The sequence below is a fragment of the Euprymna scolopes genome, chromosome 16 (genome assembly GCF_053919585.1).
Source record: "Euprymna scolopes isolate OS-2025 chromosome 16, ASM5391958v1, whole genome shotgun sequence".
NCBI lineage: Eukaryota > Metazoa > Mollusca > Cephalopoda > Sepiida > Sepiolidae > Euprymna > Euprymna scolopes.
The window spans coordinates 131,345,340-131,369,639 of NC_136497.1; the positions used below are offsets into that span (position 1 = coordinate 131,345,340).

Genomic DNA, 24,300 nt, shown 5'->3' on the forward strand with positions numbered 1-24,300 from the left:
CTTACAAGAAGTGAACGGTTTAGAAAAAACAAACAAACAGAATACTCACATGCACGTACCTCAGTTTCTGCATTAATTAAAATATAATATTTATGCATATTTTATGATCAGGCAACGCCAGGTGGCCGTCTAGTAAATAGATAAAAGGGCAAAATTAAAAAATTTTCTTTAAATTTGAATAAAAGGCAAGCTCAGTTGACTTACCATCGGTATTGTGGTGGTTGCGGTAGACACACATGGTGTTTCCTCCACAGTGCTGTTGTTGGATTACAATTTCAACACCCAGTGATGGTTCCTCCCAGGTGATATTAGGACCAGTTCCCAGGTACTTCAGGGTAACAAGACAATTTGTACGCTTGTTAGACATCGACTCTGGTGGCTGTAGTACATTATTTTTTGTAAGAGAACGAGAGAGAAAAAAAAAAAAGAATGAGTTAACTTGTATGAATATAAGAAAAAAAAACACATAAATTTACTAGACTTTTAACCCCGTTAAAAACGGGCAAAAGTTATAGCCCATTGACTTAGAATGAGTGCTTTATGCGAAATTCTAGATTAAACGTGGTATTGTAGTGACTAATCGCTATTATTATTGAACAGATACCATAATACTTAGTTTGCTGCACCTCATCACTTTCTGCATATTTATTAGTACTTATTACTTTATCTCATTTGGGTCAGTTCTATATTTAAAATACAATGGAAACTGTTTTTCATAGAAATATTAATAAACTTATATTTGCTGCATATTATTGTTTTGTTTTTCTATCCAAAAAAACTAATTTTCTGCATTCTCCAGAAAAATATCAGCTTTATTAAAACACATTTGTTGATTAAATCCCTATTAATCCCTAACTGTGCATTGAATGGATACCATAATACTTAGTTCGCTGCACCTTATCCCTATCTCTGTTCACTGTTTATCTGTGCCTAAAACTAAACGTATATTCCATGAACAAAACTTCTTTCTTAGAAATGCATGCCAGTGGAACTCTGTTCCATTTTGCTGCTTTCCAGCTGACTACAATGTAATTGTCTTCAAGCCCAACGTGAACAAGTCCTTGATGAGCCGTCCCCTTAAGTAATCTAATTTACAAAATTTCCACTACTAACGAGTGATATGATGTTGTTTTATTGACTACTGTACACTCATTAACTCTTATCCTCGAGTGGCCCCCGGGCCTTGATAAGTGGCGACACCTTTGTAAAAAAAAAAAAAAAAAAAACTTAAAAAAAACTTGTTAACTTATCTCATTTGGTTTAGTTATATATTTAAAATATAATGGACACTATTTTTCATGGAAATGTTAATAAACTTGTATTTGATGCGCATTATTGGTTTTTCTGTCCGCAAAAACTAAATTTTTGTGCTATCCAGAAAAAAATATCAGCTTTATTATTTGTTGAGTAAATATATTTCTCAATCCATGGAATTTCCATGGCTACTGCAAATATAAAAATAAAATGGCAGCTGTTAGACAACCATACGATTCGTTTATTTTATTTTACTCTCTTTAGTCTAATTTTCGAAGATAATAATTCCTTCATTATCTCTAACCCGAACACTTACCCCAACCCTAACTCCTTCACTTGGAGACTTGCATGATAAAAAATCATTTTTATTATGGCAGCTTACTAAATTTTAGATAGCATTTTTTTTACAATCATAATTGAGTCAAGCAGCTTTATTCTTTCTTTATTTATTTGTAAACTATTATTATCCTTGCCTTCTAGTTGTTTTTTTTTTTTTCATGATGTTTCAGCCAATTATTCCTCTGGTTTTCATCAGGTGGTAAACTGCAACGGGATAAGAATGCTGAGTCTCTTAACTGTATCCTCAGTAATTACTGCCTTCCATAGTTGTTGTCGCCTCACCACGTTTTTTGGCCAACTAATCCTCTAGCTGGCTTTGTGTAGATTTGAAACCACTATCTTCAGACAATTCTCACCTGGAGATTGAACGTCTCTATCCACTGCACCACGGGCCCCAAAGGGCGATTAAGGTTAGATTCTTTGGTCTCATATATCGTCTTCAAGTCCAATGTGAACAATACCTTTAAGTACCAAATTTCCACTACTAACGATTACTACTTATATATCCAAGCTTTATTCTTTGTTCAATTGGACGGATACCATTAAATATTAATTTTTTTTAAAAATTGCGATGTTTCCAAATTTTTCAGATGTGAATTGATAATTTGTATTATTTAGAATATCTGGACTACTGTTCTCATCTTGAATGTTATTCACAGTATGTTTTATCCGATGTAACCCCCGGCTTTCTTCAAATGTATCTTGTTGGATTCGGGAATCTTTATCAAACTGTATTCTTTAGTCCACAAGATTAAAGTACCAAGTAAAATTCAGTTGTAGGTGATACTGTTCTGGAGGTTGAAACATTTGAATTTTCAAATTGTCACTAAGTACTTTATCCATTATGCCATGGGTCCTAAAGTACTAAGTGTGAGTGTTACGAAGAATCCAATTGCAAATTACATAAGACTATTATCCGGTTATGACAGAACAAGAGTACACTACACTTTGCAGAACTAGGTCAAAAGAATTGACAAGGATGTAAGGTGGAGAGCCAGGCGACTCAAGGAGGCAGCACATATGCTAAGAAAAGAAAAATTACTAATCAGACGAAGCCTAGAATTTAGCAGCATCTGGGAGCCTCTAATTGTAAAAATATAAAAAAAACAAACATTGTACACCCTTAAAATTTTGGCGATGAAAGGGAGATAATTCCTATCAATACATATTATTCCTTAATTGGAATTCATTTTTGAGATGAGCATTATATATATTAATTTATTTTATTTCGGACTATTATTCTCATCTTCATTAGTTGTTGTTTTTCATCTTTTATTGGTTTGTTTATTCACAACGTTTCGACCAAATCGGTTTCAATCCCACAGCAGTTAGGAAATTCGAAGTTCCTATCCGTCGCGGTTACCACCTGACGAAGGCCAGAGGAATAGTTGGCCGAAACGTTGTGAATAAACAAACCAATAAAAGATGAAAAAACAACAACTAATAAAGATGAGAATAATAGTCCAAAATTAAAATAAATTAATATCCCCCATCAATCTTTAATGGAGTTGCCTCCCCTTTGTTAACCAATTTTTATAAATACGAAACAATAACCATAAAATAGAGACTAACTCAAAGAATACGAAAATATCTATAGAACCAGTAATTTTTTCTCTTTTCTTTTCCAAACTACAATCAACATACCTGAAGACGGTCGAAGGACAATCCGACTGAAACGTTGCACAAATAACAATCAGGATGAAAACAATAGTCCAATCAATACAAGTAATATAAAAAAAATTCATAACTTTAAGAGCACACGATCCCCGTAGATTACATAAAGGGTTCCGTTTGAAATTTTCTGTAGATTTCCAAGCTCATCAGAAATATTCCAGAGTTTGACAAGATACACCTGAAGAAGGTCAAAGGTTACATCGACTGAAATGTTGTGCAAATAACACTCAAGATGAGAACAGTAGTCGGAACACAAAGAATTACAACTTACGTGGTGCATCTTTCGGACTGCGCTTTGAACATCAAATAATTTTGATGTCGGTTTTTCCATTCCAGGAACTGGGTATAAATATGGAGACATCTTAAGTTTCTCTTGCTCGTATCTTATTTTCTCTTGCTCGTATCTTGTGAAACTTGATCCAGGTTTCTTCTGTCCAGTTTTAGGATGCTGAAATGAAAAATGGTACTTTATTATTATTATTATTATTATTATTATTACTTTCTTTTTTAAGCTTGTAAAAAAAATTTTTTTTTAAATGTATTATTTTATAAAATAAACTAGAAAAATACTTGTCCCAGGATGGGTAAAATTAATTCTCCCCCCGCCACCCCCAAATAAGTTTTCCAACACTTTCTTCTCCTCTTTTGATGATCATCTTTTTTTTTTTTGCATTTTCACCCCCCAAACAAGGCACAGTGCCACTTTGATGTAGTGGGCTACTATCTGGAACAAAATTGCAGGGATACTATGTAGGGAGTTGAGCAGCAAGATATCTGTTCACATTACACTTGGGAAGAAACGATTAAAGTAGAAGTCTTCTTGACATCTGGGGAGCTCTACTGCATAGAGGTGGGATTTTGCTGCTTGTTGGTATTACATATGTGTGCTGATCATAGCTCGTATGGTCTAGAGATTTATCAGCACCCACATGTAATAAAATTAAAACAAAAGAAAAAGATTTAACGAAAAAGAAATTTATTAAAAAATATAAATTAACAAGAAAAAAAGAAAAGATTATTATTTTGAAGGGCGACAACTCGCAAATAAATTGTCTCCCTTAGAACATAAAGATTCCTAATTCTTAATGTATTGTGTTTTGAAATGGTTTGCTTTATATGTATATGTGCTTCGGTCAACAAACTCAAAGAATAAATAAAAAGTTTACCAGAATCAGACAGCCAGTTTCTTCAGTGGGATTTTTGTTTTTACGGCCTTATGAGGAAGCCGGAATTCGGACGTTGGTTGCCTATGTTTTGCATCCCAAAATATGTCATGAACTTGTTTTTTACGGCCTTATGAGGAAGCCGGAATTCGGACGTTGGTTGCCTCCTTGCATCCCAAAATATATCACGAACTGACTTTACCCACCAATAGCGTTTCTTTTATATGAGTTTTAAAAGAATTTCCTGGAACCTTCTAGAGACTCCAAAAAAGAACAAAAAGGCGTTCTACGCCTTTTTATATTTATAGACGCCGATTATTATTTATTTTTATGAATTCTAGAAACGTCTTTATGTTTTAATTAATATATCAATAAACATTTTTATATTATAAGAAATATTTATATATTTCTTAATCCAATCATAGGAGAAAATATGTTCTCCTATGACAGTTGGGTTTGTCGTGGGTATTTATGTTGAGGGGGGGGGTACAAGGGCTTGTGGTACATCGGAGCTTCCACCATTAAAATACTTGTAAAATAGGCAGAAAGATGACATTCCCTTATATCTAGAATCTTTATTTTCATTTTTATCTAAATTAATTTTTATGATTAAATGATTTTGATTCTAAGAAAATATCCAAAATTAAAAGCTTAAGCTAAAGAGGTCTTATGATGAAATAAAAATTCAGAGAATCTTGCATAACTGGTGTCTAATGACTATGAATCAGATATAATGCAAATGTGAAACATTTGAATTTTTGAATTGTAACTTAGTACTTTATCTGTTACGCCTTGGGTTCTTCTGGACCATAACAGATAATGTACTAAGTAAAATTCGGTTCTAAGTGGCACTCTTATGAAGGTTGAAGGTTAAGTCTTAGAGTTGGTGATATTAAGATTTCTTTCCATGTCTAGTAAAATTCAGTTCTAAAGTGTCACTCTTCTGAAGGTTGAAGGTTCAATCCCCAGTGCGGGCGATACTAATAATGCAATTGTGAATTACTTAATAATTTTACCTGGTCATGGCTGACAGAACAAGAACATGCTACCCCAGGGGATTAAATAAAAGGTTCTGTTTGAAATTCCATACAGTTTTCCCGAGTTTGACAGAAAGATTCCTGATTTCAACAAGATACGCTTGAAGAAGGTCGGAGGTTACATGGGTCGAGATGTTATGTGAACAACATTCAAAATGAGAACAGTAGTCCAAATGATTCAAATTATCAATCCTTATCTCAAAAATTCAGAAGCCTAATTTTTTTTTTACAAAAAAATTACTTATCCTCGAGTGGCCTTTGGGCTTTGATAAGGGTTAAAGAATTTACAGTGGTCAAAAGGACAATATCATAGTAATCGTTAGAAGTGTAAATGTGGTAAATTGGGTTACTTAAGGGGAACGGCTCATCAAGAACTTGTTTACATTGGACTTGATCCAAAGAAATCTTTATTAATTGATGTCTAATACATATTGTTAAAATTTCACAAAAAAAATTCAAAGATATCTGAAATACTTGTTTAGTTTAATCAAGACATTACAAAATGAAAACATTGAAAAAAGTAATTATCTTGTATGTACTCGTTATAGAATAAAGTTTTCATAAAAAATAGTTTCACTTAATTTGATCAAGTAGTTTATTTTTTACAGGGGAAAATCAAATTTTAACGAGATCGATCTATCGGCACCATTTACCTATTTCCATGGACAAGGAGGGGTGTGCCTTCAAACAAAAAAGGTCTTGGATATGACCTTAAACTATATCTGATGGTGAGGCCCTAGCTTGTGGGCTTTGGGGAGTGTGGAGCCACTCTTTAATTGCCATCACTCCCAGGTTCACTCTTACCCGGAGTGGTTGTACCTGATTGGGTCCTAACTATGGGTTAAATAGAAACTGACTTAAAAAAATATTCTATTAAAAAATTGTTCTTCAAAATCACTTGATTCGGCATTAAATAACCTGAAAAGGGTTGATATGCCGTAAAACAAAAACAACCAACCAACCATCAAACGAAAAAGTGACCAACAAAGGACAAAATGAAAAAGGGATTAAAAAAATGACAGAGAAACTGTAAAATCTAAAATATTTATCTAGGTATTTAAAATTTCATAAAAAAATTCAAAGATATCTAAAATTTAGGGTACTTGTTTAGTTTAATCAAAAAATACGTGTTTAGTTTAATTAAAAAATACATGTTTAGTTTAATAAAAAAATACGTGTTTAGTTTAATTAAAAAATGAAAATATTGAAAAAAAATTATATTGTACATATTCGTTATGGAGTAAAGTTTTCATGAAAAAAAAAAAAATCACTTAATTTGATCTAGTTTTTTTTTTTTTTCTTTTTTTTTTTTAGAGAGAGGAAAATCAAATTTCGCCATTTGCCTATTTCCAGAGACGAGGAGGGGTGTGCCTTTAAACGAAATAGTGATCAGCAAAGGACAAAATCAAAAAGGGATTTAAAAAGGACCGAGAAACTCTGTAAAACAAATGAAAAAAAAAAAACTAAAATATTTATCTAGGTATTTTTTCTGGCCGCGTTTCAAAATAATCTCATCAAATTTTGACAAACTTTTAGCAGTGATTGGAGTTATCTCCCCCGGCATCCCCCCTCCTCATCCGCCAAAAACAAGATAGCTGTGACACGATCATTCGCATTAAAGTTTGATTTTCCTCTGTAAAAAAAAAACTACTTGATCAAATTAAGTGATTTTTTTTTGCAAGAAAACTTCATTCCATAACGAATATGTACAATATAACTTTTTTCAATATTTTCATTTTTTAATGTTTTGATTAAACTGTACAAGTACCCTGAAATTTTTATGAAGAGATTCCGACCACTTTTTGCCCTGCCTCGTAGATAAAACTAAATTAAACTAAATACTGATATTGGCCAGGTTCAATGTTGCTTACCTTTGGCGATCTAATGTCAATTGTGAATAATAATAATAATAATAATAATAATAATAATAATAATAATAATAGTTAAATTAATGATAATAATAATAATAATAATAATAATAATAATAATAATAAGAAGAAGAAGAAGAAGAAGAAGAAAATCAAAAATAATAGTTAAATTAATGAGAATAATAATAATAATATAATAAAATCAAAAATAATAGTTAAATTAATGATAATAATAATAATAATAATAATAATAATAATATAATAAAATCAAAAATAATAGTTAAATTAATGAGAATAATAATAATAATAATATAATAAAATCAAAAATAATAGTTAAATTAATGAGAATAATAATAATAATAATATAATAAAATCAAAAATAATAGTTAAATTAATAATAATAATAATAATAATAATAATAATAATAATAATAATAATAAGCAACAACAAAAACAACAACGACAATCCAACCTTTCTTTGGTGAACCCCTGTACTCTTTGTATTCTTTGTCTGCTGGTATGAACCTCGTAAAGTTGTCGCAGTTGACTCTGAACAGCTATCATTGTAGGAACTGGTTTCAACTGACGTCACGCTCTGGAAAATATGCAAAAATTTAAAAAAAGGAAAAAAAAAAAAGATTTAGCAAGGCGTTTACATATAACAGATCAAGGTGAAGTAACTGTTGAAGGTGGCAGTAATGGAGTGGATATCAACTCATGTATCGCTGTCAAGTCCGTATCCATAGCACCACTTCCATCAGCACCTTTACATGGAGTCCATGACATGAATAGCACGATTAGTGTTGAATGACGTTCAGTGCAATGGGGGCAAAAAAGTTTACCGGTGATATAAATCAAACCTATTGATTGCATTGACAATGCATACACCTGCATGCAGCAATGGGTCACGAGGCAGTGAGTTTATTTGGAGTGCAAGCTGGTTAACGGACACTGCCTCCCCGCACACACACCTTAAAATAAGGGACACATGTGCGTTTTCTAGAGAGTTCAGTTCAAGTTTTAGAGTTCGACAGTCTAGAGTTAACGAGAGTATCTTGATTTAAGGTGAGAAAACGAATAAAAGAAAGAAAAAAAATCTGAATCAATTCAGCAACGCATCAGCCCTGGTTAATGATAGAATCCAAATAAAGACTTCTCCAAACAATAAAATGAAGTCACGTTTTTGGAGAATAGGCATGAATCGTCATGAAGAGCACTGACCAAGATCAGAAAAGGTATGTATTCCGTCCCATAAAGACATGTTCCATTGCCTAGAGTGTTTTAAGTTGTTGGTTGTTTTTGTTTTACGGCATATCAACCCTTTTCAGGTTATTTAACGCTGAATCCAAAAATTTTGAAGAAAATGTTTTTAATAGAATATATTTGTTGTTATCAAGTCGGTTTCTGTTTAACCCATAGTTGGGACCCTAACAGGTATTACCACTCCAGGTCAGAGTGGACCTGGGAGCAATGGTAATTAAAAGGTGGCTCCACACTCGCCAAACCCTGCAAGCTGGCGCCTCACCACTAGATATAGTTTAAAGTCATATCCAGGACCCTAGAGTGTTTTAAGTCTTACGACGGAAAGTGTAAACACTTCTCCTAAATTAAAACTTTGAAGACAGTTTGTCATTGAATCAACAGGTTTATTAAAAATGAAGAAGATAAAAACTGAAAACAGAAAGAATAAAACAGAATTAGCGTGAAGCTTGGTATGGAAGGGGTAAGCAGAAAATGCTTAAAAATACGGCGAAATTGAATAAGTCCAAAATACTAATGAAATAGAAAATAAGAAATTAATCAAAGTCCCAATGTGGAGATGAAAGAAAGGAAAAAACTTACAGCGAAGGTCTGACGTCGAGGAGAGAAAGGTGGAAACGTTAGCAGCTAAACCCTCATGGCCGTCAACCCATGAAAAGGGAAAAAAGGGTAGCCCCGGTGTTAATGGTGAAGGGTCACAAGTTGTCCCCTTCAAAGAAAGGGAAAGATGAGGGGCAGTAAAAGAAAGACTGCGAGTTACGACAGTACATGTCTGGAGATCTTCTTATATGTGACACACACACACACATACACCCATGACTGTTAAACTGTTATAGCGATAAAAAGGGGGGGGGGAATAACTCTAAATAAAGAAAGTGAGGGTTATCGCCCCTTATAGATCCTTGAAAAGATTAGAGAGTTCCAGGAGAAAAAAAAAAAAAAGAAACATGGCGGGCATCGCCAGACATTCAATATTTTCTGTAAGTAAATTAATGTTTCTGCCATGAATAAATTGTGTTTAAAAATACAATGAGCTTGCCTATATATTATCCAATAATCCTGACATCACACTTTCTCTGAATACAACATACACCCACATGCACAATTATGTAGACACAAGAATATATACACTTCATATATATATAGTATGGCATAATCATGTTGACACACTGGTTCCCGCTGGATCACCGAAGTTAAGCAACATTGAACCTGGTCAGTACTAAATGGGTGACCATTTGAGACTTCCAGGTGCTGTATGTGCTCTCCGCTTATCTCAGCATTGTTTCAAGTTGTCCTGGATTTCTCTTTGCCACTGGACTCAAACAGTGCCGATTCAGGAGAGGCGTGGTTGGAGATTGCGCAAACCTTACAGTTGCCCTCGAAACAGAACACCTCTAGCGAGTATCAGATTCTGAAAATGATTCAGGAAAATTATACGAATAACATGCCTTTTTTCTTTCTTTTTTTTTTTTTTTGTTACAAATGAACTTGTATAACATGAGGTTTTATTAAGAATTCAACTAGCAGGGAGACCCGATGTTGCCCGGGATTGAATGAAAAGTTTCACCCTCGCATATTTTATTGTCAGCGAAATCGGTGAAATCGCCCATTTTTCAATCAAATCAATTAATTACCTGTTCTAGTTGGCGACCCATCGTGGTGCACTTAATCCAAAATACATTGTAATTTACATTGCACTGTAGAGAATCTACTGTTGATTTTACAAAATTATTTTTTTATAATGGCTTCAATTAAAGTTTAAAAAGCAAAAGTCAAGTACCATGCTTCAACTGTGCTTTAAACAGAAACATTCATTTCAAATGCGCCCCTTTCATATCAAAGAACCTACTGTTGATTTTAAATGCTAGGCTTTTCTGCTTGTATGGTAATAAAACTTCTCGAATGCAATTATAATATTAGGCTGTATAAGGTGTTAACTTTAGTCAAAATCGCCTGTTGCTTTTTTAATTAGATTTTTTCGATTATTGATACTTATTGAAGACTTTCCAGTACAAAACCTATCGAAGAGCACTATCAGATACATAAAGTACATTTGTGTGAAATTTAAAAAAAAAAATCGGTCCAGTCGTTTGGGAGTGCATAGGGAATGAACTCACACACATACACAGAAAGACAAGTTTTTTTTATATAATAGTATAAGATATAGGTACCAGTATTTAACACTAGCTTTTCAAGACGCCTGGGATCCGCATCAACTGATTTCACAAAAGACATTTTTTTTTTTTTTACTAATGAATCAAAACTTATCAAGACTAAAAACCCATTTGGAGATTAAGGTTAATGAAATGGATAGATTGACAGGTGAATGATGATGACTACTATGAGAGGGTTTAAAATCTCTACATATAATCAACTCAAAATAGCAGCTGACACAGGAAACAGCATTTTTTCCCCCTATCGTCAAAAATATCGCTTAATATAAGCAAGCATTGTTAAACAAAACCCCACAAAACTCTGTCATGTTCTGCAAAGCCCAAAACAAAAATAATAATTTTCCTCTGCAAAAACACCAAACCAAACACTATTGATTTAAAACACTATTAATCATTTGAAGATATAGAAGTTGACGCATAAAACCTTTTTATAAAAATAACTGGAAAAAAGGTTAATATACAAAAAAAAAAAAAAAAAAAATCCAAATACTATGAATAAATATTTGCAGATATAAAAAAAACTTTAGATATAAAACTTTTACCAAAATAACTGAACTTGAAAATGATTGGTATGCAATAAAAAAACAAAAACAAAAAATAAAAACAAAACAAAAACAAAAAAAAACAAAACAATCAAACCAAACACTATGAATAAATATTTAAAGACGTAAAGAACTTGAGACTGGAAAACTTTCATCAAAATAACAAAACAAAACAAAAAACATACAAAACTTCTCGAATGCAATTATAATATTAGGCTGTATAAGGTGTTAACTTTAGTCAAAATCGCCTGTTGCTTTTTTAATCAGATTTTTTCGATTATTAATACTTATTGAAGACTTTCCAATACAAAACCTATCGAAGAGCACTGCCAGATAATGTATGAAGATATAAAAAAAAATTGTGGCTTAATACCTTTCATCAAAATAACTCATTTCGAAAAGGATCATTATACCGGAAAAACAAAACAAAAAAACATACCAAATACTATGAATAAATGTTTGAAGATAAAAAAAAAAAAATTGTGGCATAAAACCTTTCATCAAGATGATTAAACTCGAAAAGGGTTGATATGCCGTAAAAAAATAAATTTACTATTGTTGGTACGGGTTTAGGTTCTTCCCAGTCCCAAAACTACCGACCAGCTTTAATAATTACTAAACGTACAACAAGTATAAACGACAAGAATTTATTAACAAACATGAAAACATGACAACACTGCAATTCAGAACATTAAGGTAAAAAGATTACTCACTTCAATAGTGGGGTTTACGGGAGGAGTGAGGACTGTATTCTAGAGTTGTACTCTGCCTGTCCAACATTGTCTTTTAGGATAACTTTTTGCGTCCGTGCCTCATGTGTACGGACTCTCCTCTTCTTTTTTCAAGGGACCTCACTCCTTACCCTACACCGGTAATCCGGTGCTCTTATTTATTCCCCTACACTATGAATAAAATTTGATGATATAAAAACCTAAGAAAAGAAAAACCCTTCATCAAAATAACTGAACCCGAAAATGGGCTGATATGCCGTAAAACAAAACTACTAAACCAAACGTCTTTCAGTTCATTTACACTGGACCATTTTCCCATCGTTCATCTTTTCTCCTTCCACTCCAGACATATGACATATTCATATTGACTACGCAGAGGATAAAAGGCGATCATCAAGCTGCGACATGTTTGTAACCAAAGCAAAAGAAACAAACTCATTTGTTTCTTTTTTGTAAACGCTGTTGTTAAATCGAGTTGCTTTCCAATAATCAATCTTCATTTCTTTCTTTGTTCTGTCCTCCACAATAACTGTTATTCCCTACAATAATGAAGCGAAGCCACATGACCCGGAAATTAATATCTATGGTACAAGTAGCTTCGATTATTTACAATTCACATCAAAGGATCATTGACTCCACAATTTCTGATCCTTGCTGCATGAGTCTGCAAAGAATAGGCCCGTTTCGATAATGTGTAGACACAGCGGCCTAGAAAGAAAATGGCTGCTGAGTACTTAAAATGCGTTCAACAAGTCTTGTAAATTTAATAAACAAAATGGTGAGTTACGATGATCTGTTATTGTTTTGTCATTTGTTCCATATATATATATATATATATATATATATATATATATATATATATATATATATATATATATATATATATATATATATATATTAAGTAATGTGATTTACAATTTAAAAATTAAAAAAAATTTTTTTTTAAATTTAAAAACCAAATTTTAATTAAATTAAAAATCAGTTTCATAAGAAGGAACAACAACAAAGTCAATTATCTGTACGATTGTTTCGGAAATCCGTGCTTTTTATTTGTGGTATACATGAAGTTATGTAGAACAATTATATATAGTTTTTTTTGGTAAGCACGGTCTCCTCATCAGCAAATTTAGGAGGATTTTTATTGAATTTAAAAGATACCATAAATGAACCTAGCATTAAAAGTAAGGCAGATGAATCTGAAAAAATTGAAATAAAAGGTTTGGATTTAAAATTTATAAGAAAATTAATATAGGTTAGAGATAGAAATGAGTAGAAAAAATATATATTTTTGAATTTACATAATAAATTTGATTTAAAAATATATAGAGATAGTTACCTTTTAGTTTTTCTTTTTTTGAAATCAGGAACTGTGTTTAAAGTAGTCATTTAGATGTTTGCTATAGCTTTTTATTTTATTGAATGATGAATTTTAAAAGGGCGACGCTCGTGCAGTAAATTGTTTCCGTTAGCGTATTTTGATTTAAAGACGCTACAGTTAATATATATAGAGAGAATATTTATTTTGCAAGTTTTTAAGGGGAGATAATTGTCATGTGTTATTGACTTTATTTATTATTTGATTTACGGGTCTAAGGGAGGTAATTGGTCTAACTTAATTTATTAAAAAAAAAAAAAAATTGTAATCTATTTTTACTAATGAGTAATTTTTAATGATTTAAGGTGGTTTATATTTATTAAATTTAAACCAACGTTTATGATTACATGTCAGAAGCTCGTGTCTTGAATTTAATAGTTTGGTTGTACTTTTTATATCTTCATATTTTAAAATTTTTAGGGTTTCTTTTGTACATAGTGCACAATAAAAATCCTCCTAAATTTGCTGATGAGGAAACCGTGCTTACCAAAAAAACTATATATAATTGTTCTACATAACTTCATGTATACCACAAATAAAAAGCACGGATTTCCAAAACGATCGTACAGATAATTGACTTTGTTGTTGTTCCTTCTTATGAAACTGATTTTTAATTTAATTAAAATTTGGTTTTTAAATTAAAAAAATTTTTTTTTAATTTTTAAATTGTAAATCGCATTACTTAATATTGAATTAGCTCTAGGACATTTAACTATCGAGCTTATTATATATCTAAATTATAACGAGCATTTCCTGTATTTTAATTAAACTAGTAATTTCACTGTTACATAAAAATACACTTAGCTCTTTAGACTATTATTCTAATCTCCTTTAAATTATATATATATATATATATATATATATATATATATATATGTACTTTATGTATCTGGTAGTGTTCTTCGATAGGTTTTGTATTGGAAAGTCTTCAATAAGTATATATGAATTTGCGCATAAGCCTGAAGAATCCTAGAGTGGATGAAACGCGGAATATTCAGTGTAGCTTAATCGCCATATACATTTTATAACTTATATATATATATATATATATATATATATATATATATATATATATATATATATATATATATATATATTATTTTTAAATTTTTTTTTTTTTTTGCGCATTTTTCCACCGGGGAAATTATTTCTCGTAATATATAATATTCAATAGAATATTGATTCTATAATCATCATCATCGGCGGTCACTCGTGTCCGAGTAAGACTGTCCTCCGTTGTGGCTTCTGTGGGTCCTCAGGTGAGCATAGAGCCCAATCCTAGACCCAATTTTTCTTGTGCAATTTGGGCAGATAAAGGTAGTGGTGGTGGGGTGGGGTTGGGTGTGTCTGGTTGATAATCTGTCCTTGCGTTTATCCTCAGCAGCTTGATTTAGATCACTGCTATAAAGCGCAGCACCTTCGTGGACAGCACTCCTCCATGCCAACCTGCTCCCAGCCACGTCCTCCCATGTCTCAAGGTCCATGTGAAACCGCTTTAAATTTACTTTGATGTTGTCCTTATACCTCATCTTTTGGCCACCCTGGGCACGCTTTCCCTCAACAAAAATCTGTTTTGGGAGGTGGAGATTCGGCATTCGGACATGACCAGTCCATCTGAGTTGGCGTTGAGCAACAGTAGCGGTGATAGTAGGAATGTCAGCCTCACTCAGGACACTGGTGTTGGTGTGTCGGTCCTTCCAACTGATTCTTAGGATTTTTCGGAAGCATCTCCAGGGTTTTTATGTGGCTTCCGTATGTGGTTCAGGTCTCCGATCCATAGAGAAGAGTGGGCAGCAAGACAGCTTTGTATACCATGATTTTGGTCTTTGCCAGAAGGTCACGGTTCTCAAATACTCTCTTCCTTAGCCTTGAGAAAGCCCCACTGGCACAGCTGAGACGGTGTTGTATTTCATCATCTATGTTGGCTTTTGATGATAGGATGCTGCCTAGGTATGGGAAGTGGTCCACATTTTCCAGTCTAGCGTTGTCGATGGAGATGTTTGGGGGTGAGACTGGAGTACTGTTTGTTTTGATTGATGGAGCATTTGATTTTTTTTTTATATTGATTGTTAGTCCTAGCTGTTTGTACGCCCTCGTGAAGGGAACCAGTGTACACTGTAGGTCCTCTTCTGAAAGGGCTACAAGGGCGTTATCGTCTGCATACTGTAGCTTCATAATGGATATGGTGTTCGTTCGACCTTTGGCTCTGAATCTGTTGATGTTAAAAAGTCGCCCATCAGTTCTGTACATAATCCGAACTCCATGGAGAAGATGTTTGTCCGTGAGATGGAGGATAGCAGTAATGAAGATGGAGAACAGGGTTGGGGCAATGACACATCCCTGTTTCACTTCCGTGTCAACCCTGAAGGGCTCTGTTTCATCTCCACTACTACTGAGGACTGTAGCTGACATATTGTCATGTAGCAGTCTCAGTACCCGAATGTACCTCTCTGGGCATCCAAACCTTGCAAGAACCAGCCAAAGGGCTTGACGGTTCATTGAGTCAAAGGCTTTAGTAAGGTCTATAAAAGCCATGTATAATGGTAAATTTTGCTCCCTGCACTTTTCTTGGAGTTGACGAGCAGTGAAGATCATGTCCATCGTGTCTCTATTTGGGCGAAAGCCACTTTGGGACTCAGGAAAGATGGTTTCTGCAAGGGGTGTAAGCCTGTTGGCCAAAACCCGAACTAGGGCTTTCCATGTGGTAGAGAGGAGAGAAATGCCCCGGTAGTTCCCACATTGCCTTGTCTCCCTTCTTGAAGATAGAAACAACTAGGGTATCTCTAAGTTGTGCAGGGATTTTCTCTTGTTCCCGTATTTTGAGAAGCAGGGCATGGATGTGTCTGAGAAGATCAGGTCCGCCTTTCTTCAGGACTTCTGCTGGGATGTCGTCAGAACCAGCCGCCTAATGACCACTGTGATTAGTGCGTATGCTCCAACGCTTGATGCACATGATGAAATAAAGGAGACCTTTTATGCTGACCTTGACACCATTCTATTCGGGGCCCCCAAGGGGGACAAGATAATCCTACTTGGAGACTTCAATGCCAGAGTGGGATGAGACCATCAGCACTGGAGAGGAACGCTTGGAAGAAAGGGGGTTGGGAACACTAACTCAAATGGTACACTCCTACTGACAAAGTGTTCAGAACATAACCTGATCATCACGAACACACTTTTCCGATAAAAAAAACGCATTCAAAACATCATGGATGCACCCTCAAAGTAAAATCAGGCACCTCATTGACTATGTCATTGTCCGTGCCAAAGACCGCTGTGATGTGCTGAACACCAGGGCAATGACCAGTACAGACAATTGTTGGACCGACCACCGTCTTATTTGCTCCATCATGTATACATTTAATACGGAAGCAAAGGATGCAAAAAAGACAGAGCCGACCAAAGCTCAACATCGAGCAGCTGGGTGATATCATCTACCAACAACACCTCCAGGCGGCTCTTAGCGCGGACCTGCCCAAGCAGTATCCGCATGACGGTGAAGAGCACTGGGACAAGCTGTCCTCTGCCATCATGGACTCCAGTATAAGCATCCTAGGACAGAAAAAGCAGAAACATCAGGATTGGTACGATGAAAACGATACCGAAATCCAACAGCTTATAGACATCAAGAGGCAAACTTTTATCACCTGGCAGAATAACATGAATTGCAAGGTTAAAAGAGCTGCCCATGCTAAGGCTAAAGCGGCTGTCCAATCGACAGCCAGGAAACTGAAGAACCTCTGGTGGATGAAGAAGGCTCAAGAGATCCAGCAGTTTGCTGACTCTGGGGACACCAGAGGATTCTTTGAAGCCACAAAAGTGGTATACGGCCCCAGCTACCATTCTTTGACCCCCTTCGGTCTAAGGATGGGCTCACGCTGCTGAAAGGAAAGGGAGAAATAACAAATAGATGGAAAGAGCACTACGAGGATCTTCTGAACAGGGATGGAGGCCCTTGAGAAACTCTCTCAACAGCCCATAATTGAGAGCATGGGAGAACCACCCAGTCTGAGGTGCGGGATGCAATTAGGAAGATGATTCTATAATAATACATATGCAATCTGCATAAATTAAAATATGTTTAAGCGTATTGTATGACTGGGCAACGCTAGACGGCCAGCTATTATTCACATATAGGAAGTCATGAACACTATACAAGCAATAACGTTCTCGGCTTAATCTGATTTTTGGTCCACCGACAAAAGGAGGGTGGATCTGTAAATTCACTCTTGCACAAACATTGAACATGATATGAGTAAAAAAGTAACAGAACGGATTTTCTGGAAAAACTCCAATTCCCCCCCCCCATCCCCCTAGGGGTGTCTTTCGGGTTAAAATGGCTAAAATTGACACTTTTAAGCTTATTAAAAAAAAATTGATGCTTTGGATTTTTAAAACTTTCTGAAAAGTTGTAACTAATTGATTTCTATATAATTTTGTTTGTCTATGCTTCACGATAACTCTTGGGTGTGCCTCAGAGGTTCTTTTAGGGCTAATAAAAACACTTCATTTTTGGGACTATTTTACCATATTTGTCCAACATTATCTGTGTATGTCTATTTACCAGTTTTGCATGGTGCAGAACTCAAATTTACGTATGTTAAGGCCTAAAACTGCACCGTTAGTTCATTTTCATCAGGATTTGACGTCCCTTGGGGACTTTTGGAACTAAATGGGGGTGGGCGCAAATGCTGAACTTAGTCATTTTTTTTATCCCTGTGCACTCACGGGGGACCATGCATGCTTCACTTGTTTTTATGTTTTTGAATAAAAAGTAAAAATAAATTAATTTTTGTTCATTAATTTTTATTTATTGCGGACTATTATCCTCAACTTTTCTTAGTTGTTTCACGACGTTTCGGCCAACTATTCCTCTGGCCTTCATCAGGCGGTAACCGCAACAGATAGGAACTCTGAATCTCCTGACTACATTCACTGCAATTCCTGCCCTCCGTAGTTGTTGTCGCCTCACCACGTTTTTGGAGGGCCAAGTAAGCCTTTGGCTGGCTTTGGGCAGGATTGAAACCGCTATCTTCAGACAATTCTCACCTGGAACCATAAAGTGTCTGTATGTGACTTCGGGCCCCGAAGTCACATACAGACACTTCCACTTTTATAGATACTAGCATTTCAGCCCGTTGGCCGGGTGTTTGGAGGTGTATGTTGAGCAAAAAAAAAAAAAAAGCAGTCAATTTTTTAAAACTTTGACCCCTATTATGACCCCTTAAAATTTATTGTCTTGGAGTCAAATTAAGTTATTAAGTTAGATTCATGTCCAAGGAACCTATATCTAAAATTTCAAGTATTTAGACCCACAATTGGTGGAGGAGTTTGGTAGAGTTCACAAAGGTTAAATTGTTGAACTTTGACCCCATAACAGCCAAATTTCTGGCCGAAATTCGATTACAAAGATTTTCCAAAATCTCAGTACCCTGTACATCAAATTTCGAGTCTGTAGACTGAAAATTGAAGAGTTATTGCATAGGAAAATGTACACAGACACACACACACAGATGCGTTCACTTTATATACTAGCATTTCAGCGCAGCGTTGCCCGAGTGTGTTAACACGTGTTGAGCAAAAAAAAAAAAGTGGTAGTAGGAAGGCAGGCTCGAACCCATACCGCAAAGGAGGAAAAGAACAGGGAAAAAACGTGACGTATTTGCTATTACGAATATCGCCAAACCGGAAGTGACGTAGGTTTTAATTAAGGCTAGACAATCGAAAGGAGAGGATGACTTTCGAAAATATCGGCGAAAAAAGCGACCCCCCCCTGTAGAAAAGTGCCCAGTTGAAGGTGAAGATATTAATGTTTTTAGCCAATTTTTCGATAATTATCGTCTGAAAGGTCGAACTTCAAAACGATACTGATCTTGTAAAAATCTGTCGTCTCTGTCGAAAGTTTTAGGCAGACATGCAAACATACATACATACATACATACATACATACATGCATGCATGCATACATACATACATACATTTATATATTGGTAACTCAAATTTTCGACTCAAACCGATTAAAAAGCTTGCCCTATCTTTGAATACTCTTTATGTAAAATTTAAAATGTTTAGACCAGAAATTGCCTGAGTAATTTGGTAGCGACCGAAGCAGACCCCTATTCTGACCCCTTAACATTTATTGTTTTGTGCTCAAATCAAGTTATTAAGTTAGATCCATGTCCAAGGAGCCTATATCTAAAATTTAAAGTGTTTAGACCCAAAATTGGTGGAGGAATTTGGTAGAGTTCTCAAAGGTCAAATCATTGAACTTTAACCTCTTAACAGCCAAATTTCTGGCTGAAAACGGATTACAAAGATTTTCCCAAATCTCAGTATCCTGTAAATCAAACTTCGTGTCTGTAGACTGAAAATTGACAGTTATTGTGTAGGGAAATGTACACAGACACACATACACAGACAAACACTTTCACTTTATATATATATATATATATATATATATATATGTGTGTGTGTGTGTGTGTGTGTATGTTGAGCAAAAAATAAAAAAAGCGGTCAATTTTTTTAAACTTTCGCCCCTATTATGACCCCTTTAACATTTATTGTTTTGGGCTCAAATCAAGTTATTAAGTTAGATCCATGTCCAAGGAACCTATATCTAAAATTTCAAGTGTTTAGACAAAAATTGGCAGGGGAGTTTGATAGACTTCTCAAAGGTCAAATTGTTGAACTTTGACCCATAGCAGCCAAGTTTCTGGCCAAAAACCAATTACAAAAATTTTCTCAAATCTCAGTACCTTGTATATCAAATTTCGGGTCTGAAAATTGACAGAGTTATTGCGTAGGGAAATGTACACACACACAAACAATCACACTCACACACGTTCACTTTTATAGATATATAGATAGATAAATAAGCGAATTGACATGAAAAAAGTATGTGAAACTTTTGAACACGTTTTCATTTATTTTATATATATTTTGCAGATTTATTTTTAAATTAAAACGAAATGCGATTTAGTAATTAGAATGTTTTCACATCGAGTCTTGGAGTCGCCTATACTTCTGAATCGACAAAGGTTTTAAAACTTACTGCAGAGTCACGAGGGGGGTGCCTTTGATATGCTGTTCGTGGACGAGATGGTGGAAAATTCTCATGCTTATTGCGATACAGGGTGAAGTACTTCCATGCCGGATGATGCCCGCTTGCACTGCTTGAGGGGGGAGTCAATAGTGCGCTACGCTGCTGCCGCTCGGACTGTAATAAAATAATAAAAACATAGTATTAACGGCCATTGCTATTGACAAGACAAATATCTCTACAATTATATAAATGCAACTGTGTGTGTGTGTGAGTTCCTTATAGACTCCAAAACGACTAAACAGATTTCTGTAAAATTTACACAACTTTAGTGTATAAGTCTGAGAGTAATCTTAGTTAAATTTTGCCTCAGAATACCTAATCTAAACCGTTATTTTATTTTATCTCTCATCGGTAAAACCATTTTTTTCCGTGTCGTCGCTTAGCAACAATAATAGAACAACGGGCTGTGAAAATTCTACGGTTGGTAAGTTGATAGCATGTTTTGCTTTTTTTTGCATGCCATGGTCTCTAGGTTCAAACTCTGCATGTAAATTTCTTAATTGTTTTTCATTAACTGTAAAGAATTTTATATAAAATAATTTTATAAAAGAAACAGTAGGTTCTTTAGAGTGCAATGTAGAATAACATATATTTTGGATTAAGCTACTGCATGGAGGCTTTATTCGTGAACAACCCCCAACATTAAATCCAGAAAGGATAAGGGCACCACGAGAAAACTTTCACATCGTGATATTCAGAAAATTTGTAGGGAAATCGACCGAAACCCAAAAAAGCACCAGCGCTTCCATTTTTGCATGAGCTGGAATCACTCGAAGATCCCAGCAGGCCTGATGTAATGTGTTGAATGAAATGGCAAGGAACATTAAAACTATTCCAATGCTTCCATTGAGCAAACAATATAGGGAAAAATGAATGGCTTGGGCACAGAATTACATGAAAATGGATTTCCAACATGTCCTATTTATGGATGAGACCCGTGCTAACTCTTGATGGTCCGGATGGATAGGCCAAAGTTTGGAACTTGAACGGAACCCCAACTTACAGAGTTCATCACCAACAAAGAAGTGGAGGCATCATGTTTTGGCCGGGAATCATTAGGGATAAGCTGATTAGACCATTCCGAGTTCCAAAGGGTGTAAAACTTACCAGCAGTGCGTACACAGTCTTTTTGGATAAACATTTGGCTAGATGACCTACCATTGTCACGTCGCTTTCAGATGACTTTTATGTATGACAATGCATTATCCCATTCTACTAGAGTGACTGCAGCCTTCCTTGTTCTCCGGATCTTAACCCCATTGAACATCTCTGATCAATATTGAAAAGAGGTGTTTACGAAGGAGAATATCAATATACTTCAAAGGATGCCCTATGGAGGAAAGTAGTTGATGTCGCCAGAACCATAGCTCCTTTTCAGATCAAACAATTGACTTCTTCGGTGGACAAAAGGTTGTTTTAAGTTATTTCAAGAAATGGTGAATATGACAATAAATAATTCATTTATTTGAGGCTTAGCACCTAGGATGTGCTTTTGTTTATTATTCTTTAACAGAAAAATATAATAAAAAGTAAAGTTTTCATGATTAGACATTGTATTTTTGCCCTAATACAACATTTGAAGAGACCTGCAATAAAGCAATGGACGGTGGAAATTCCTTGATAAAGAATAAAATGTCATAACTCGACAAACCCGACAGGCTGCTAAATCCCACCCCCACACTGTAGAGATCCCTAGATGTAAAAGATCTTTTTACTCCAATAGTTTCTTCCCCAGAACCGCTAGACTCTGGAATTCCATTCCAGGTCCCTGCTTCCCCAACAGTACTGACGTGCAGAAGTTCAAGTGTAATGTGAACCGACACCTTGCTGCCCAAATCCCTACATAGTACCCCAGTAGTTGTTGCCCCTAATAGTAGCCCCCTACACCAAAGTGGCAATTTGCCTTGTTTGGGGTGAAAATGTAATAAAAAAAAAAAATTAAAAAGAAAATAACTTTGTGAATATCGCATGAATTTGAATAAAATTTTGGGAAATAACTAACCTTAAAGGAGTCGTTTGATCATACAATTTTAATTGTTTTTGTGACATATATTTAAGGAAATATTGATATTTTACTAATCTGCAATAAAGCGATTGAGACAGTTTAGTTTTAAAGCCACCATCTTCAGGCGATCTTCTATAACACGAATAACCATTCTCACTAAACTGAGTTTCAAGAGAACAGTTTTTAGGATATCTTTTTGCACATTACCAATCAACCATGCAAGGTGAAATTCTATAGATATTATCACAAGGCGCATGCACTATGCGATCTTTACTATTTCAAATAAGGTTGGATCAGTTTGTATTATCAATTAACTCAGTTGATATAACGGAATCAATTTGATCGGATTGATTTTCTGGTAAGCCACAATAATATATGTGCATGAAGCAAGCCTCTTTTTTGCTGCTCAATTGTGTACATGTAGCATCGTAGTGGGCCAAAAATTTTTGATTTGTTTATCAAATTTATCACTTTGATTATCTTTAAGCGAAACACTCTGGCCAATAGATCTTGTCGATTGATGTGTGTTTTCCCAGAGAGAAGTTCGTCTTGAATTTCCTTCCACTTTGAATTTGAAATGAATATTTTTTTTTTTTTTTTTTTTTACACAGTGATCACCACTTATCAAGGCCCGGAAGCCACTCAGGGATAAGGGTTATTGCAAGTACATTAAGTTAGTGAGGAGATTTGCTGAAGTGTTTACTTAAGGGGGCGGTTCATTAGGAATTTGTTAACATCGGACTTGAAGACATCCAAGTTGTAGTCCGGAGGGAAGCAGGCAGACGGAACAGAGTTCCACAGGCGTGCAGTTCTAAGAAAGAAGCTTTGTTCATGGAATCCGCGTTTTGATTTAGGCACAGATATAGAGTGGGGGAAATTTTTCACAGTGGATTCAGCTTGACGGGTGTTTTTCGTGAAAGATTGGCGAGGGGGGACCAGAGATTGGAGTTCATATGAGCATCTGCCATGGAAATAACGATAAAACAAGGACAGGCTTGCAACGTCTCTTCTGTGGGAGAGAGGTTGCAGGGTAGAGAAAAGGGCATCCCCCACTAAGCCACGAAGTCTATTTTGTACTCTGTCAAGGCAGGATAGGCTGTTTTTAGCAGCTCCTGCCCAGATATGGCAACAGTATTCCATCCTTGGACGTACTTGGCTTTTATATAGATAGAGAATTGCATCAGTAGTGAGATATCTTCTGGAGCGGTAGAAGGATCCCACCATCTTTCCAGTGACCTTGGCAACAGACTTGATGTACGTGTTCCATTTCAGATCAGGAGTAAAGGTGAAACCCAGAAGCTTGTCAAAACACGGAGCCTCACCCAGACGAGAGCCATCCATCACAATTGATGCCAGCTGGGGATCAGAGCGTTGATGATGTAAGGATAGGAGTTTGATTTTGGATGCATTAAAGGTAACCAGCCACATCTTCCCCCACTGAACCACGCGCTCGAGATCAGAGGAGAGAGAATCAGAGAGAACTTTGTCATTTACAGCCTTTGATGTGTTGCCGTAGATGGTTGTGTCATCAGCATATATGTCAACGAATGATTTAAGTATGTGTTTAGGGAGGTCATTGATGTAGATCAGGAAGAGAGTTGGGCCCAGGATTGACCCCTGGGGGACTCCAGCATTTATATTGCAGGCCTCCGATTTTTGTCCATCGACCACTACTCTTATGAGCCTATCGGAGAGAAATGATTTAATGATTGAGAAAACATTTCTCGTTATACCGTAGCTGGAAATCTTGTGAAGTAGACCCTTATGCCATACCTTG

General features: G+C 35.3%; 1 protein-coding gene across 1 annotated transcript in view; it reads right to left on the bottom strand.

Annotated features, from left to right (window-relative positions):
* LOC145296090 (uncharacterized) overlaps nt 1-24,300 on the bottom strand; it is a 76,640-nt gene that overhangs the window by 25,025 nt on the left and 27,315 nt on the right. Inside the window, exons 4-7 of the mRNA XM_080142230.1 lie at nt 20,468-20,632; nt 7,807-7,929; nt 3,539-3,715; nt 205-379 (exon numbers count right to left, since the gene is read on the bottom strand). Of these exons, the coding sequence (XP_079998356.1) occupies nt 205-379; nt 3,539-3,715; nt 7,807-7,929; nt 20,468-20,632 (640 nt within the window). The remainder of the gene's footprint in view (nt 1-204; nt 380-3,538; nt 3,716-7,806; nt 7,930-20,467; nt 20,633-24,300) is intronic.